We start from the raw sequence: 19,101 nt of genomic DNA on the forward strand, positions 1-19,101 counted from the left end.
GTTTCCCAGTCTGTGGAATTTTGTTATGACAGCGTGAACAAACTAATATGCCTATGAAATGACGTCCCAGGCTTGCTGGGTCCTAGATCTGTTTGTTCTTCCCATTGCCCGTCGTGCATTTTCATTCTTTCCTGTCTTTGCACCTGCTAGCTCCTCATCCCGGAATGCCCCTTTTCTCAGCGCCCAAGGCAGTAAATCCTCATCACCAAAGAGCCCATGTGCTGTCTTAGTGAGAACCACTGGGCCATGAACAGAAGTGATGAGTGTGGCTTCCAGGCTGAAAGCATTTAAGGGCAGCTGCGAATTCTCCGCATTTTTGTCCCTTCCCCTGCTTGGTGATAGTGAAAGCATGTGACGGAATGAGGGCCCACAGGTGGTAGCAGCCTGGCTCGCTGAGTCATGACATTGAGGGAGTGCCCTGGACATTGCCAACTTGAATTAGCATTTGGGTGAGAAAGCAGCCTTTGTTATATTAAACCTTGGGTACTGCGGTATAACCCAGCCTGTCCTGACTCACACACTCTCATTTTCTGTCAGTTCAAATCCTCATCTTCTAAGTACCAGTTTAAATGCTTTCTTTAAGAGCCTTCCAGAATCAACCTACCCCCACCTCCACCCCCGTCAGAATTAATCTCTTTCCTTTGTGCTTTCATAGCACATGTACCTTATGTCTATTGGGTGCTAAATGCTTAGTACTATGGTTAGGTACACATAGACTTAGTGATGCAGAATGAGTAGGAGTACAAATTCTGGAACCAGCCTGACTGGGTTCAAATCTCAGGGCTGCCATTTATCAACAGTGGGACCGTTGATGAGCTACTTAATCTTCGAGGACCTTGGTTTCTCTCTGTTTCTCTAGTACCTGCCAGAGCATTTGGTACAATAATTAATTGCTTAATAGTACATGCTTGCAGCCTCTTTCTGTTTGCCTCACAGATGGAAGCATCAGAAGACAGACAGAAGCAGAGATGGGGATCAAAATGCAAAGCCTGAGGGTCCTGTTATCAGGGCCTTTGCGACATAACAGGCCTGGCCTGTAGCTCAGGCCAGGTCTGGAACACACTCTAGTTTTTTCCTACAAATTAGTTCAAATTGGACAGAGAGAATTTAGTGGGAGGAAGGAAAGATGAATTTGATGTTACTTCTCAAAGCCTCTTTCCCTGAGGTCATCATTTTTATGCATCTATCGTGATTTTGTTTTTTCTGCTAATGACTTACCTCGATGGATTTTTAAATATTGAGTCACCCTTGCATTTTGGGATAAACCCTGACCCTGGCCCTGCCCCTGGCCAGGTGGCTCAGTTGGTTGGAGTGTCGTCCTGTACACCAAAAGGTTGTGGGTTCAATTGTGGGTTCCTGATCAGAGCACAGACCTGGGCTGCAGGTTCAATCCTTTGTCAGGGTGCGTATGGGAGGCAACCGGTTGATGTTTTTCTCTCGTCCGATGTTTCTCTCTCTCTCCCCACCCACTTGCTCTCTAAACATATTCTTGGGTGAAAATTTTTAAGAAAGCTGTGGTACATTTATACAATGGAATACTACTTGGCCATAAAAAAGAAGGGAAGCTTACCTTTTTGAGACAGCATGGATGGACCTGGAGAGTATTATGCTAAGTGAAATGAGCCAGTCAGAGAAAGACAAATACCATATGATCTCACTTATATGTAGAATCTAATGAACAAAAATAAACTAACAAAATAGAAACTCATAGATACAGAGAACAGAGTGACAGTTGTCAGAGGGGAGGAGAGCTGGGGGGGTTGGGTAGAAAAGTGAAGGGATTAAGAAAAAAACTCATAGACACAGACAACAGTATGGTGATTACCAGAGAGAAAGGGGGGCAGGGGGATGCAGAATAGTGTAAAAGGGGATAAATGGTGATGGAAGGTGACTTGGGATGGTGAATACACAAAACAATATACAGATGATGTATTACAGAATTGTACACTTGAAACCTATATAATTAACCAACATCACCCCAAAAAATTCAATGACATTTTAAAAAATCAGTTAAAAATGAGACAAATTAGCCTCATCCAGCACCCTGACTATTCTGCCTCATTCTCCTTCGTAAATCCAATCCCTTAATCACCAGGCCCTCAGGACAATGAGGCCCCGGTCAGCACTAAACAATCCTGGGAACAAAGCCTCAGGTCCGCTGACCGCAGAGAGAGTTTCAGTCAAACTAAAGATAACATCTAGGCTGCAGTTGTGTTTCAGTTTCAGACCCAGAAAAGTGAACCAGTTCCACTGACCACATCCTTGCAAAACCAGATGAAGTGACTCCACCGCTGACGTTAGGACCAGATGCACTGATCAACTCCCCCTCCCCTGGCACCCATCAGTCAGTAGAGACCACGATCCAACCTGCCTTAGTCACCATGACTAAGGAGTTTCCCTCTACATAACCCATTCCTGGAAGCCATCACAGAGCCAGGCTTTGGGCATGGGCTCACCTGTGACTCTGGGCCTGGCGCCATTTCCTTGAAAATAAACCTTTACTTTCTTGGCCACAAACTCCTGTCTGCGTTGATTGGGCTTTGATGTGTGCGGGCACACAAATCCCTTTCGTTTAGTAGCACTGCCCACAATCTGGAGTGGACTGCTTTTTTCTTCAGTCTCTCCTTGCCCACCATGTATGGGGGCCACTTTCAGATTTCACCCAGGATGCTCCCAAGGGTTTGAAACAATGGGGCCACAGACACTTAAATTTTAGAAAGAGAACAAATATATACAATGAAATCAGTCATCACTAGAAAGGACCTGAGACTCTTTATGAAGACCCCAAATCCAAACTTGGTGACTTCGGTGCAGCTTCAGGGAGGCACAGCTAGACAGGGGCTATACACAGAAAAGCTTAAACCAAGTCAATCACATTGTACGCTAGCTCGACAAAGACCATGGGGAGGGCATCTCTGCAAGGGATGAACAGAGGCTTTGCCCCTGAAAATGAATACCTGGCCAATCTGACAGGTCTATCTGTGAAGACACCTGATGCCATTAAACTTGGATATCAGTCTCATTGCTTTGATTCTCCGCTGTGTCTCCAGTATAGTATGCTGTAGTATAAAGAATCTGGACTCCCAAGTAGCTCCTCCTTCAGGATGGAACACACTGTTGGCAAATAAAAGTATCCAGCTGACTGGTAACTGTTTTTCACTAGAAAGGAATAAACTCACACTCTCACTTTATACATCAGTCCCATTTGCATTTGGCTTGCAGTAGTGTATCTTCTGAAAGCTGCTTACCTCTGTGAACTACTGAAGCTGTTTCTGGCCCTACAGGTAGAGGACCAGTCGATGGAATATGGGCACTCAAACGTATTGTTACCTGTCATCCTTAGGCAGGACTTGCTTGAAATCGCAAGTTTAGCAACATACTTTTAAGTCACTTCAAAGTTCTCCTGGACATTTGTGTCAAACGTGTCATACTACCTCATTGAGAACTTCTATTGTTACTTCAGTAACTGAGTGACTTTAAATGAAGTTCAGGACTTTTGTACTAAATTTTATTCTATATTATTAGGGCAAATTTACAGTGAACGTGACATAATGCACACATACAACATACATCAATGGTTTTAAATTACATTCTATTTGTAGGAGGAAAAGAATGAATTTCCTAAGAAATTTGTTTATGAAACCCTCAATTGTAGAATTTCCGCTTGGAACAATTTATTTTTTCAAATAACTACTCCCCCTGTTTTGTTAGTAATTATGTTGCTAATATTTGTCCAGTGATACTGAGACGCTGTCTACTGTGCGTGATGCATGTAGGACGGAGGGCAGGAAGGGTTCACTTCCGTTCCCAAATGTTACGGGGCTTGTAGTACTTCATTAATTATGGGCCATTTTCTGCCACGTTTGTAACTTGGAAACTACCCTTGCTGAAATCCAGTCAGATGACTTTCACAAAGTAGTTTTGAAATGCCTTTTGAGAAGCGAGAGTGTCTTCTGAGCAGATCCGAGCCAACCTCAGGTAAAGGATTTCTTTGTGTCAGCATGTCCCACAATAAGCTCTGGGGAAAATCACTTGGGAGATATATTAATAGGGTGTTACTCAAATTCTTATAGACGAAATACTTGAGAAAACACCAGGCTAATCAAAGATGAGTTCAGGTACTGCAGGACTGCTCAGAACAAATTCTATTATTAACTGGGCTCAGACCCCATAGTTCAAATGCCAAACTTATTTGTCTGTCTTTTCTTTTTCCCTCAGGAACACATTATGGCAAAATCTTCCTTATATAAAATACTCCCCAACACAATCTTTTTAAAAATTTTTATTTATTTATTTTTAGAGAGGGAGATGGAGAGAGAAACATCTATGAATTGCATGCCCCCAACCCAGACATGTGCCCTGACTGGGACTTGAACCAGCGACCTTTCCGTTCGCAGGCCTGCACTCAATCCACTGAACCACATCAGCTTGGGCCCCAACACGATCTTCAAAATAGTGTCAGAGAAAGTAAATCCGTTTCACAAACGAACAGACACCACTGCACAATCACACACACTAGGATGGAATGGCAGACACCCTCATTTCATTCCTGGGAAAACTGCAGTTCAGAAAGTCTAGGCAGTTGGCGCCTGGGGCAAGCGGCTGCCCTGGAAGAGAAGTAACCCAGGCCAGGATTCCGCAAGTCGTCTAAAACCGCGCGAGCCCCGTTTCTCCCGGATTCTGAGCCTCCACCCTCCCCTCCCGCAGCGAGGGCAGCCCGAGCCTCCGCCCCGCCCCGTATGTCCCGCCTCCCTCCAGACCGCACTCCACGCGTCCCCTCGTCCCGCTTCTCCTCCCAGGGCCACAGTTCCCCATCCTTTAACCTAACCCCTCTCTCCCTTATCTGCCCACAATTCAACACTAAGGTACATTTTTTAGTTACCTGACTTTTTAAAATGGGCAAGTGGGTCGTTCTCTCAGGTACACCAAAACAGACCCCAAAACCGCCTATTTTCAAAGTGGGGAATCATCATTATGTTCTATGAGCCAGTTGGCCTCGCGCAGTTATAAAAAGGAAACAAGTCCACGGCTCTGGGTGTTCGAGGGGCCGACTCCGGGGCACCACGGTTTCAAGGTGGCCTCGCCATGACCCCTTCCTCCCCGCCCCCCAAACCCGCGGCAGGTGGGTCCGCGGAGCAGGCACCTCCCAGGACTCCAGGCCCGACCTCGGGGGTCCCCGCCCCGCGACATCCAGGAGCCCAGAGCGTGTGCGCAGAGAGAACCGGCAGACCCGCTTGCCCTTACCTGTGAAATTAAAGAACAGGGGCGCGCGGGGCGGAGCCGGAAGTGGGCCACCGGCGGAAGTCGGCCCCCAGGGAGCCTGCGTTTCCTCTCTAGGAGTTTGGAGGGATCCGCACCTCGATGTTCTAGACCTCCCCTGACCCCACGGCGGGAGGAAAAGGAGGCTGTTGGGCCTGTAGGGTTGAGCGCGTATAAATGTCCTGGGGACACTTTCTTACCCTTCCATACCTCCGTGCACGTAGCAGCGTCACTAACGGAGAGTCAGAAACTGACCTTATGAAGATTAAAAAAAAATGAAGATACAAGAACGCGATAGGGCACCCCAAAACCCCTCAGCAGTTTTCTAGCAGTTTTTTGTTAGTGATGTGCACATGCATTTTTTTAACGGACATGAGGTCTAACTTGTATGCAGTAACACTGCTCAAGTGGCTCTCAATTTAAAAACAGGTTTTACACTTGAAGTATCTTTTGAACTTGAACCCCAGCCTGGGGTTGGCCCTGCCGCTCTTGTGTCTTCACACCCAGTTCTGCAATGATGACTGGGCACACTTGTCCTCCCTCTCACCTGCAGGGCCCCAAGTCGCTCATCTGTTAATTCAGAGGTTCAGGTTAACCATGATATACTCTTATTGTGATCTTCCACTCTAAAAAGAAAAAGAAAATTATGCAAATATAAATACAGAATCTAGTAAAATTAGAATTGTTTAGGCTTAAAAAAACATAACAGCATCCAACACAGATAAGGGTGTGGAGAAGTTAGTTCATTCTGGGCAAATGCATGTAAATATGCAATGCTGTTGAAAAACTACTTGACGTTGTACATCAAAAACCACTGAATATGTTTAGGCTCTGACCCATGAGAAACCGTCTGTGGAAAATGTGTCCCAAGCAAATAATCCAAGAGAAAGGACAAGCTGCGTTTCTGAAATGATGGTACAATGGACAACGGTTAAATTTCCAACATTCAGTTTTCTTTTTCTTCTGATTTGTAACACTAAGAGTTTTCTGTAGGAAGCCAGCTAGCTCTCACATGACATGGCCTGGCCCATCAGAATATCCCAGCACAGCCAGGAAGTAAGGTATGCAGCCTGGTCCCAGCCCTGGCTCTGCTGCTTCACAAATGCATGAACTTCAGCTTGCTATTTATCCTTTCTGAGTCTCTATGTACTCATTTGTCGAATGGGTATATTAATAACAGACATCTACCTCATAGGGTTATAGTGAGAACTAAATGAACGGAACAGGAATATAATGCCTGATAGGTATGTGTTACCATTTCCTCCCCCCTTGCTTCTGAGCAGGATCTTAACACCTTTCCTTTCTTCACTTTCCCGGTTGCCTTCCACACACTCCAGTATCATCACCTACATTAATCCCAGAAATATATTTTATATCTTTTTTCCTTCCTGGAAATGCCCTCATAGCTGAAGCCCTGACTTTTTTTCTTCTTTTAGTAATGCAACTGCCCTACTTAAGCTTTGATTGCCAAAGCATCCGCTTCGAAGACAGCTATCCCAATAAACACTTTGTCAGCCAGGCCATCCATCCAGAAAGGGCCAGGCAGCCTCCAGCACTGAGCTCCTTTGTTTGAGAGATCTTGGTTAATTTCAATAACTGACCAATTGGGCTACTTGTTTGTTTTCTCTTCCTGTCCTTTAAATTCTGGCCCTTATGTTTTAAATTCACCAAAAAAGAGTGATTCCTAGGAAACCCTAGGCCCCACAACCCTCGACACCAGTGAAAACAGAACCCCAGACCCCTCTCTCCCTTCTCCTGCTCACCCCCCAAACCTTGCTGTGTAGCCCCAGTTGTACTGTGTAATTTCCAGGTCCTGTAAGTAATAAGCCTGCACATTTTCAGGGTTCTGATGGTTATTGCTGAAGGGCATCTTGCAATAAGACCCACAAGGGCTGGTCCAGCACAACATTGGCCCTTAATAGGCTGAGACCAGTTCAACACATGCCTACAGGCACCTTTGTTTCATGGTTGCTTCCTTTAGTTTCCACCCCAGAAACGGTGCTTGATAAAGGCTTATTGAACAAAACTCAATACTTTCTAACACATAGCAGAGAAAGCTGGGACAGTGAATGAAAATGTAATAGATCCTAGAGGCTAAACAAAAAGGAAATAGAAGCTAGAACAATTTTCTTACCAGATCACCGCATGATTCCCACTGCATGAATGGGGATTACAGCCTCCATTTCTTCCCAGCCCTGGACTTGCTCTCAATACTCTGGGCAGTTGAGTTCCAGCAACAGAATAGTACCTAAGGCAACTTTCTGAATTACTGCTTCCTTTTTCTTCATTAGAACCCATCTCTTCCCTTGGGGATCGGCAGGAGAAATGACTGACTATTGCCTTCAGAGTGACTGGGGGCCACTGAAGATGTTTGAGAAAGGGAGGGGGATTATAACAGCCATACCTTGGAAAAATTAATTCTCTGAGTTTGCACTCAGAAAACTTAAGATATAATTCACATGTCACAAAATTCACCCTTTTATAGTGTACAATTCAGTGGTTTTAATATATCCACCAGGTTGCGCAGCCACCACCACGATCTAATTTCAGATCATTTTCATTGCCTCAGGAAGAAATTCCATTCTCTTTAGCAGTCACTCCACATTCCTCCTTCCCTAAAGGTGTGTGCTTTTTACACAACACTACATTTGGTATCTGTAAAGTGGCTTGAACTTTGGACTCAGAAGGGATGTCTTCCAAAGATAAAGAGAGAAAGGAAGGGGCAGAACGAGCAGATCAGCGGTTGGTTGGCTGGGACAGCAGGGGAAGGGATCACAAAGGACAAAGGAAGCTTTTGGGGGAAATGGATACGCTCCCTGTCTTGGCCACGAGTGTAGTTTCACAAGTGCATACATATAGCAGACCTCACCAAATTGCACACATTAAATACATGCTGTTGAGTGTATGTCAAGGACACCTCAATAAAGCTGTTTTCAAAAGCCACACAACCAATCAGAGACAGGGCAGGGACTAGAACATACATCTTGTGCCTTGAGGCGTTCGCACTTCCCCTTAACCCCAGCGCTGTCTTAAAACCTAAGCCTATTTGAAGTTGTCCTGGCCGGTTTGACTCAGGGGGTGGAGCAGGCCCTGCAAAACAGAAGGTCACCTTTTCAATTCTTGGTCAGGTCACATGCCCGGGTTGCAGGCCAGGTCTCAGGTTAGGGGCTTGCAAGAGGCAGCCAATCTGCAATGTTTCTCTTCCTCCCTTTCTCCCTCTCTCCTCCTCTCTCTAAAAAAATAAATAAAATCTGTCCTGGCTGGTGTGACTCAGTGGATTGAGTGCTGGTCTGCAAAGCAAAGGGTTGCTGGTTCAATTCCCAGTCAGGGCGTATGCCTGGGTTGCAGGCCAGGTAGGTACCCAGTACGGGGTGTGCAAGAGGCAACCACACATTGATGTTTCTCTCCCTCTCTTTCTCCCTTCCTCTCTCTTTAAGAATAATTAAATAAAATCTTTAATAAATAAATAAATTCTTAAATAAAACAGCAAGTACCAAACTATATTCAAGTTGTGGAAATGCCTAATGTCATTTTAAAAAACTGCACTATTCAAAATTTTCTATAATGAAAAATAAGAACATTCTTGACAAAAGACTGGCAGATACAGGTGGAGAGAGGTGAACCCCACTGAGGTGGGGCGGAGGAACAGAGTGGTGTTTATCTCTGACAACGCTTGCAAAACGCATCTCTGCATGGAGAGTAAAAAAAGATAAGGATGAGGTTTTTATAAGACTATACTTTGTGATGCAGTTGGTGGCCCCCATGGGGTAAAATAGTCTTTGAACAATTCCTGGACGAGGAAGAGGCAGAAAACCTCCCAGAAAATTTCCACCTATTCTTTTTTTTTTTTTTTTTTCCCTCTCTCTCCCTGATCACACAGGCAGGCCACGAGGTGTGGCCAGCTTCCAGAGGTGTAAAATAGCTTCTTTGTGGAGGTAAAAGTACAAGGTCAAGGGCAGCTGTGCTCCACCCCTACTTGCTTTGCTGCTCCTCTGGGGCCGACCAGCACGTGCACAGGCGCATGCTGTCCAGCTGGCCCTGTGTGCTCCCTGGGTAGCAAATAGGGCCTCTGGTTTTCCTACCAGAATATGTTTTTATAAGATATTGCCTCACTAGCAGGAGCGAGGGAGCAACATGCATGCATCTAAGGTGTTATTTTTCTTTTATATGATTTTTTTTTTAGAAATGCAAATGTAACACACAAATGTAACAAATTCAAACAAGACAGAGTTATGTCAAATGCAAACAGGGTAGAGAAGGGGCAGTTGGCTCCGGGAGACAGATGATTCAACGCGATTTCTGTCCCAGTCTGGGAGACATCATGCAAGGGCAGGAGGAGCAGTTACCGAGGTGCCCAAAGTGCTTGGGACACAGGGTCCACTCTGAGAACTCTCCTCCAGGCATCTAGCCTATCAAAGACATTTAACCCACTGTACTGTTTCTGCACAGTTCCTACGCCCTCCCCGCCACCGCGTCCCTCTCACTCAGAATCCTTTGCCCTCCTCTGCCCTGCTCTGTGTTCCAGGGAGCTGACCCTAACAGACTGCGTCGCCCAGCTGCACTGCCCGCTGGCTTCGGGTCAGGACTGAACAATGGGAGGCAGCGGGAGAAGAGAGAGTTAGGGTGTTTATCCCCCTCTCCCATGTCTTTTTAAGCTTTATCTCCTCAGCACTTAGCACAGCGAACGGAACTAAATTGCTGAGTTCACCGGGGATGTTAAGACATTTTCCTGTGGAGGTGACTTTAGACGTGGGTTTTAAAGGGCACTGCTGTGTGGATGAGCACATAATTGTGCCTGGATGACGTTTATCCTACAAGTGACAAGGTCCATGTAGATCACATTATATAGTGTCCAGGGCAGCATGGACCCAATTTAGGCCCTGGATCATACCCTTCTGTTGGTGAGGAGGACACTGGTGACTAGAGTGACAATGGTAATGATGAGGGAATGTCCACTTACCTGACTGAGTCACAAGAGGGTTTCATTCTAGTACTATGCCCCTCTGTCATATTGCAAGATAATACTGCTTTTTGGGTCAGTCTTTTTGGGGGGTATAGTTCACCTGCAATGTTTTAAGAATACAATGAGTTTTGACAAACGTACACACTTACCTCTGTAACTAACACTCCCATCAAAATATAGAATGTTTGTCACTTCAGACGGTTCTCTGTGCCCCTTCAATTTAATCCCTGACCCAACTCCACATCCTCCACTCCTACCAAAGCCAAAGTCACTGTTTGACCCCTGTCCACCTATCTCTCCCCAACTTCATGGGAAGTTGTGTCTAATGAATTCCTTGTCACCACCCTAAAAGCATGCTGATCCTTGTCTCCAGGTCCATTTTTGCACTGTTCTCTGTGATGTACCTGCATTTATCCCTTTTCACCTCATTAACCTGCTTTCTTCCTTTAAGACTCCTCCTCCAGGAAGTCTTCCTGATGGTCTCTTCTATGGAGCAGGGATAAGGTGTCCTGCTATAAAGTCCAGTAGTGTGTTGACTGGATCACCGTTTCAAATAGATTTCATCTTATAACTTTTTTTGTTAAAGTATTCTTCTCCCCATTAACCTATGAGCTTCTTGAGACAGGGACTGGGTCATAGTCTGCTTTGAATTCCTGACTCCAGCACAATGCCTGACATGCAATATGTTAGCTGTTTAAATGAATAGGCAAATTAAATCCTTTTTTTTCAAGACATGGTCACTAAACTTTTACCCTTTTACATGTTTGACCCTTTTGGTTGCGAGAAGCAAAGACTCAAAATATGTAGGAGGCTTTGTAAAGAGCATGTGGCCTTGGAAAGGCACAGAGCCAGGGGAGACCCAGGGATCTCTCTGTAGCCCATGGCCACACTGCTGCTGCTGGCCGCTTCATTTGCTTCTCTTTTCTGCTTGGCTTCTACTCACCTTTCATTTCTGCTTCCTCTTAACTGTAGCTTGTATTTGGCCTCCACTTCCTCTGGCCCCGACTTTTCCTATGTCTGGCTCAAGTTGACCTCTATGAAGGTAATAATCTAACAGGTTCGTCTAAGCATTTCAGATCCACATCATGGCCACATCATTAGCTGGGGACAGGCCATTGAGTCCCACATCCTGCATCTCTAGTCCAGTGAACCAAAGGGTGGGTGTCACACAATGTGGTTGCTTAGAGAGCAGGGTCTGATAGAAGAGAAAGTGGTAGGCATTCTGAGGCCTCTCCTATCCTATTGCAGAAGGAAGTCCCTGGTATTTTTGCCCCTTGTTGCTCCTGAGTAGTTTTAGTCTTCTCATCCTTGATGTCAGGAAAGCCAGTTATCTGCTCTCTACTTAGGGTTTACAGAGTAAGGAATGTTGAAGCTGGAAGGAACCTCACAGTTCATCTCCTCCAGCACATTCTAATGTGTGTCCTACATAACACTAGGCCCCAAAGATGCTAAATAAAACAAACAAATGAACAAACAAACAAAACCAAAACAAAACATTCAGGATATTCCAGCACTTTCCTTGGGTCTCAGCTCACACCAGGAACATAGTTCTCAGTGATGGACCCCTGTAGAGTCCAGGATCCTTTAGAAGTAGGTGGTCTGCTCTGAATCAGAAGTCCATGGAAAGCTCCAAAGGAAACCAGCCATAAATCCCTTAAACATGTTTGCAAACCTGAGTCAGTGATGCGTGAGTATGCATGTACATGCACACACGGCCATGGTTCCTGAGAGAGTGTTCGTGGCTTTCGTCAGATTCTTACAGGTATGTACCTCCAACACTATAGATAGGAGCCGCTGCTTAAAAGGACACAGGGTGACTGTGCCTTCCTGAGGCAAATCCCTCTTTCTTCTCTTTCAGCTTAAACATTTTATCTGCTTCAATCAACAACCTTCCAACTTGTATACATAGGAAAAGGTGCCTTATATGATAAAACATGAAGAGTTCTGATGATTGCTCAGGAGGGTCACCCTTTCATTTTCTAGATATAAAGACACTAAGGACCAGAGAAATAAAATAGAATGTGCCTAGATCAGACTACAATTGGTTTCTTTCTTCTTCTTCACTCTTTCTTTTACTAAGTAACATCTCACCAATTCCACTTTATCACTTTTCCTTCTAAACATTTCAAAACACTTGTTGAGGGCCATGCACCGTATCACACATTTCCTCATTCAATAATATAGCAATCCTTCTACTGCATATTATCTCACTTTTTTACTTTTCAGATAAGGAAATTGAGACCTAGGGACTTTAAGGAACTTGCCTAAGGTTGTCCAGCTGGCTAGTAGCAGAGTTGGGAGAAGTGTTTTCAACCGTGCTTGTTAGTGAGGCTGCCTTGTCTCATTTCTGAACATAACTAGGTCCCAGGTTTAAAGGCTCGTTCTCTGCGACAGATCCTCCCGCTCGCAGATCTCACCTGAGGCTCTTGCGGGGTCCCGGTGGGGGGGGTCACACACCGCCCCCTAGTGGCAGGTAGGCTCAAGCACAGCGCATGCTAATGAGTCTGCGGCACCGCTCGCTGATTGGCTGGCGCGGATTCCAGCTGCTTTCCCAGGGGCGTGAGCTGAGCGCTAGTAAAGGGGAGCTGCAGGCAGCTGCCGCCCCCACCCCGCGCCCTCCGGTCCCCCCATCTCCCCTTAGACTTAAAGGCGTGTAGGAAGCACGCCGGCTCTTTCGCTTGCGGGATTGTCCTTTTCTCTCCCTTTTGCGTTCTGGTTCTGAATTCATCCAGTATCGAGGATGACAATCCGACACCAAGGCCAGCAGTACAGGCCGAGGATGGCATTTCTCCCGAAGGTAAGCGTGGTCCGGTCACCTGGGCCCTGGGAGGTGGGCAGGGACCCAACTCTGGGAAGTGTCCGCGGAGATGCTGGGAGGCTCGGAGCGTGTGGGCAAGAGTGGAGAGCATCCCTTGCGGTCCGTCAGTGCTGCTGCTGGTGCTATTTAATGACTTATTTGCAGTATGTGTGTTTTTTAAAGATTATAATAATTAGATTTTCATGTCACCTGTTTATAGTGGAAAATCGAAGCCAGGGGCGATGGTCTGCTGGAGGCTCAAAACAACCTGTTACTCGGGAGAGGGGGTGGCAGAAAGCAGTTCTGCGGAGCCTGTCAGATAGGAGACTGCCTCCTGATATTGTTATAAGGCACTCAATGTTAAAATAACGGTTTTTGTTATTCCTCAGATCCCAAACTGCTATATTTTAAATTTGTGTGTTGTGTGTGTGTGTGTGTGTGTGTGTGTGTGTGTGGTGAGCGTGTACACATCGATCATGAAAATAATGTGATTTGTAGGATGAAGGGAGCACCACACTCCAGCACCTTCATATCACTCATTGGAGAGCGTAAGGCTGCTCATCAGGTCTCTCTGTGCTGCTGTCTTCTCTCTTCCCTCACAAAGACTTTCTCAGACCAAGTGGCCGGGCACAAGGTGCTCTGTGGTCACGGGGGAGGTAAAATGCATCTTGTGGGGTAATGTGTTTGGGAACAAAGAGGCTCATTTTGTTCTGAACTCTTAAGATAATCAGTGTCTGGAGAGATCGTCAGAGGATTAGGTCCCAGGTCACTTGTCCTCCCTTCCTTCCCGCCACAGCCACTTCTCCTGGTGCGAGTCCACCATCTTAGGCTTATCTTGTTGAGCAGAATTAGCTGAATGCTTTGTGACAAGCAGAGAGCCCTGCCCCAAGCCCCTGGAGCTCAGCACATTGGAGCAGCCAGTGCAACAGCCCTGATTTGCCCAGGACCTTCAGTGCTGAAACTGGGACAGGGCCGGGCACCCTGGGACGGTTGGTCATCCTCGTTCCCCTACTTCAAGAAGCCTGCGCTCATGTCCAGGTAGTAGAGGTGTGATGCTCATCCATAAAACAGAGGCAGGTACTGCAGACACCGCTTCCTTAACGCAGCAGAAACCACCTAAACCTGATATCCGAAAGCTGTAAGTCATCTTCCAGGATCTCCCCAAGTCTGCCTTCTTCTTTTTCCCAGACAGGGCAGGCGTGGAGGATCAGACAGTAATGGTCTGGAGACATTCTGTTTGTTTTCTGAATCTCAGACATGCTTTCCATCATGACTGTTAGGTAGAAGAGTTTCCTCTCTTTACCTTGGCCTTCTGACCGGAATCTTGGTCGCCAGCCTCCCCTCCTCCACCCCAGCCACCCTCCCACCCAGCCTCCCCTCCTCCACCCCAGCCACCTTCCCACCCAGCCTCCCCTCCTCCACCCCAGCCTCTCTCCTCCACAATACCCTTCATAAACACACGGTTTTCTTTGACAAATCAACATTGATTTCCTCGACCTGAAACGCCCCTCTGACTCCCCTTGTTCACAGGATAAAGTCCAGACTTCTCAGCCTGGACAGTCGGGATCCCACTCTGACCCATCTCTCTAGCTTTACCCGCCACCTGCCTTCCACGCTTGCTCTCCAGGGAAACAAAATGAAGCAGCCATGAGCACTCAGTGGGGCTCTCACCTCGAGGCCTTGCTCACCTTTCTAGAAAGCCCAGCCGTTTCATGCCTCAGCTTTATCTACTGGGAAGGCCTTTCTCCCTTCTCACGAGCCAAATTGCCATTCCTCCCCTTTCAGGCCCAGCTCGATATCCTCTCCTCTGGGAAGATGGGTTCTCTGGACCCACCTGAGCAAAGACTTCCTTCTCTGCTCCACAGGGTCTTGCCCACACCTCCAGTACTGCCCTTTCCCTTTGTCTTGAAGGGAGGGACCTCATTACTGAGGTCTTCGCCAGGTCACACAGCTCCTTGGAGCAGGGGGTTGGAGAGAATAAATGTGCGCAGAGTGGGTCTCAAGAGCCCATGCCAGGGGACCCTTAATGACGAACCTGCTGAACTAGATGTCCAGCTTTCTGAAGAAGGACCCAGACTGAAGGAACGTGGACCTGATGTAACTGTCATTCACCACTCAATGAATATTCAGTGAAATATTCAGTGAAGATTTATGAAGTCTGTTGTATTTTCCAGTGGAGGCCTTACACGCATCATTTCGTTTATTCCATAAGACAGTGGTTATAATCACCATTTTACAGAGAAGAAACTGAAGCTCAGAGAGGTTGAGTGGCTTACTCTAGTAATATAACCACTAAGTCATGGAACCAGGAAAAATACAGGACTGACCACCTTTTGTTGCCAAATTGATATAATGCCATGCGTATGTAATACTATGTCGGCCGTCATGCAACGTAGGGCAGAGTGGAGGCAGGGGGAAGGCCTGGCTAAATGCTTTCAGGAGACATGGAGCTGAGAACTGGAGGGCAAATGGAGGTTCTAGGCAGGAAGAAAGAGAAGGATGTTCCAGGCAGAAGGAACAGCATGTGCTAAGGTGGAGAGACATAGAAAATTTGGATATGTTGTTCAGTATGGATGGAATTTGAAGTATTGGGAAAATGGGGTCCTGGAGAGGTAGGCCAGGGAAGGGGGCCACCATTGGCCTTTTAAAAAAATGTATTTATTGATTTTAGAGAGAGAAGAAAGGGGGAGAGAGAGAGAGAGACATCAATTTGTTGTTCCACTTATTTATGCATTCATCTGTTGATTCTTATTTGTGCCTTGACCAGGGATTGAACCCACAACCTTGGCATATTGGGACGATGCTCTAACCAACTGAGCTGCCTGGCCATGGCCATCATGGGCCTTTTGAACCGTTTGAAGGTGCTTTGATTTTATCCCATAGGGAGCCATTGAGGAATTTGGAGTAGGCAAGTAACATGGGCAGGTTTGCAAATTAAAAAGCCCACTGATGTGAGTGAGAGGAATAGGTGGATATCTTCTTTTCCCTGAGTTCAGAGGGTTCACTTGGGATCCTCATGTGCCCCCTACAACTCCAGCTGTAGGGGGCACATGAAGTGGTGGGCTTGTCACAGGGCCAGGGAGAGAGGTGCTGGATCGGGGACCCTTCTTTTCCCTGTGGTTTCTGTGGCCCTCATACCTAGTACTCTGCCTCAGGCAGATGCAGCCCCCAAACAGAGATGCCCACCAGCCGAGCTGATGTGAACCTTTGATTCCTGGCTTTGCTATGATGTGAAGGAAAGCAGTGGAGAGCCCACCCATCCAAAGCTTTGTTAGCCAATGACACGCAGAGAACTGCCTCCTGTGGCCTCAGCGCTGGCCCAGCCCCCGCTGTGATTCCAGGTCGTCATCCTAGCCAGTTCAGGTGCCACCGCCCATGCGATGCACCACGGGTTGACTTTCTTGGTGCGATGTAGAGAAGTCCTGTTAACACTGCATTGCTTTTCTGTGTGGCTTCTGGCCCCCGCTTTTGCATGGGAAGGGAGTGCAGAAACAGGAGACCTGGCAGAGTATGGTATTTTTGGCTGGTATCATTCCTTCATCCAACATGCATAAAAAATGGTGCACTGGTGCTAGGCAAGTGCCAGCCGATGGGGACACCATAGGGGTTAAGACGTGTCTCCTGTCCTCCCGGCGCTTAGAGTCCGACAGAGGAAGACAGATGTATAAGTGAGAACGGTGTTCCCTAGGTTCTGGCACGCACGGTTAGAGGGAATATGTCTATATCTGTAGCCACATCCGTATCTGGCTCTATCTACATTCCTCCCTCCCTATCACAAATGAATCAGGGAATGGTCAGTTCTCTGTGGATGCGGGAATCAGGGCAGGCTTCACAAGAAGGTTTATTACTGACTTGAGGTATGAAAAATAAGTAGTTTTTTTTAATGCCAGCAGGATGGGAAGCCGAGTGACATTTTAGGCAAGTATAAACCGTGGACGCGTGACACAGCTCGGTGGTTTCGGAGACTCCCCAGGGGCTGGGATGGCTGGCCCAGGGTGGGCAGCAGGTTGGTAGACAGAAAGGGGGGCCCAGAGCTGGGGGCTTCGTATGTTGTGCTGGAGAATTGGATGCTTTTTGTGTTCAATGAGAAGCTATTTGATGTTTTAAAAACAGAGAGGAATAAAATGAGTTGGTTAACAGGTTAGAAAGATGATTCCGATGAGAGAATGTGAGTTCTTCTCCACTCTAGCTGCACTTTAAGAAATATTGCTATCAAGGTACCATCCTTAGAGTTTCTGATTTACTTAAGAGGTAAGTAAGTAAGTGGGGTGGAGCCGGAACATTAGTGCTTTTTTAAAATTGATTTTTGTTTTTAAGAGAGAGAGGAAAGGAAACAGAAACATGGATTTGTTGCTCCACTCATTTATGCATTTCATTGGCTGATTCTTGTATGTGCTCTGACTGGGGATCGAACCCACAACCTGGACGTATTAGGACGAAGTTCTAACCAACTGAGCTATCCAGCCAGGGCGAACATTGGTGTTTTAAATAAAGCTCCCCAAGTGATTTGAATGCACAACTAAGATGAAAGCCCTGGAGACATTTGGCAAACTCTGGAGACATTTTGGGTTGTCACAGCTGGGGAGGGGGATGCTATTGGCATCTAGTGGTTAAAAGTGGGAAGCTGCTAGACATCATAGAGTGCACAGGACAGCCAGCCCCACAAGCAAGAGTGATCTGGTCCCAAATGTCAACAGTGCCACGGCTGGAGGATGCATTGGAACCTAGAGATATGAAGCCAGCCCGCAGCTGCCAGGGGGGCAGAACCTGGAAGTACAGGGTGGGCATTAGATGTCCCACTGAGGCAGGATTTAGTGGCCAGAGAGGAGGCACATCAAAAACAAAAGTAGTGTCAACAGATGTTGACCACTATTGTCTGGGGTCATCTAGGTTGCTCCCGGGCTTTTGATCAGGGTGTAAAGAGCAGCCTTTGGGGAAAGACTATTAGCACTGATTAGGATATGGCACTTGTGAGGGTCTGCAAGACGTTGGGGTCAGGTGTCTGGGAGGTCAGCTGGCCTCCGTGTGGTCAGACATATTAGCAGGAGCCCCTTCTGCTTTGTTAGCAAAGGCCCATGCTTCTGGGTCACTTCTCCATCTTTGTACAGAAAAGTACTGATTATTATCACCCTCCTGGGAGCCTTCTCCTGCTTAAAGGAAAATTCCAGCCCCACAGATCTTCCACAGTGAGTGACAGCTCCTTAATGCGAGGAGCGGGTGTAGGCGTGGAGGGTGGGATGTGGAGGCCGTCAAAGCCATCATTTCTACCCCTTTGCAATGTGGGGGTTCCCTGTCACGCCCGCAGTCACATCGCTGCACGTTGACATCTGAGAGAAGAAACGTGAGGCTCACAGCCCGCCACCCCTGCCCCCAACACGGGGTCAGACAGGGTCCAGCACAGCCTGGATACGAGACATTTATTCGTTGTCTAGGAAGGAGGTGCGGCTCCTTGGAGCGCCTGGGAGCCGAGTCTGGTCAGGAGCGGGCATTGACATTTGGGGTGGGGATGGCTGTCCTCTCCCTCGCCTTCAGAGGGAGGCCCGCTGGATAGAAGTGTGTGGCAGTTTGCAGCAGAAAGGCACGGGCTTCTCGCTCCCTGGAGAACTTGGGGAACAATTCAGACTCTCTCCTGTCTACGATGGGCATAGGGGTTTTCTGATGGAGGCGAAGAACCCAGTGTCGACATTCATTTGCCTGGGCTGCCATGACAAAGGGCCTCAGGCTGGGTGGCTTAAACAACAGAAATGCATTTGCTTGCAGTTCTGGAGTCTGGGAAGGCTGAGATCACGGTGTTGGCAGCTCTGGTTTTGCCTGCAGCGTGGCCTCTCTCCTTGGCCTGCAGATGGCTGCTTTCTCCCTGTCCTCACGTGGTCTTCCCCCTGTGTGTGTCTGTGTCCTCACTTCCTCTTCTTAAAAGGACACTAGTCAGGTTGGATTAGGAGCCATGCTAATGGCCTCATTTTAACTTTATTACCTCTTGAAAGACCCTGTCTCCAACCATAGTCACCTTCTGAGGTCCGGGGGCATTAGGACTTCAACATATGAATTTGAAGGGGACACAGGTCAGCCCGTACGAGAGTTT

At 47.2% G+C, this 19,101-nt stretch overlaps 1 protein-coding gene across 4 annotated transcripts in view; it reads left to right on the plus strand.

The window, feature by feature from the left end:
• The first annotated feature begins 12,793 nt into the window (after window positions 1-12,793).
• Window positions 12,794-19,101, plus strand: part of RGS9 (regulator of G protein signaling 9) — a 52,921-nt gene continuing 46,613 nt past the window's right edge. For 2 of the 4 annotated variants that reach the window (XM_024573204.4, XM_024573206.4), the window contains exon 1: window positions 12,794-13,019. In XM_024573204.4, the coding sequence (XP_024428972.1) occupies window positions 12,963-13,019 (57 nt within the window). In that variant the 5' untranslated portion in view covers window positions 12,794-12,962. Of the gene's footprint in view, window positions 13,020-13,981; window positions 14,158-19,101 lie in introns of those variants that run through there. The other 2 variants (XM_053911376.2, XM_045182326.3) reach the window with 2 other exon arrangements.

Source organism: Desmodus rotundus, chromosome 9, assembly GCF_022682495.2.
Source record: "Desmodus rotundus isolate HL8 chromosome 9, HLdesRot8A.1, whole genome shotgun sequence".
NCBI classification, from domain to species: Eukaryota; Metazoa; Chordata; class Mammalia; order Chiroptera; family Phyllostomidae; genus Desmodus; species Desmodus rotundus.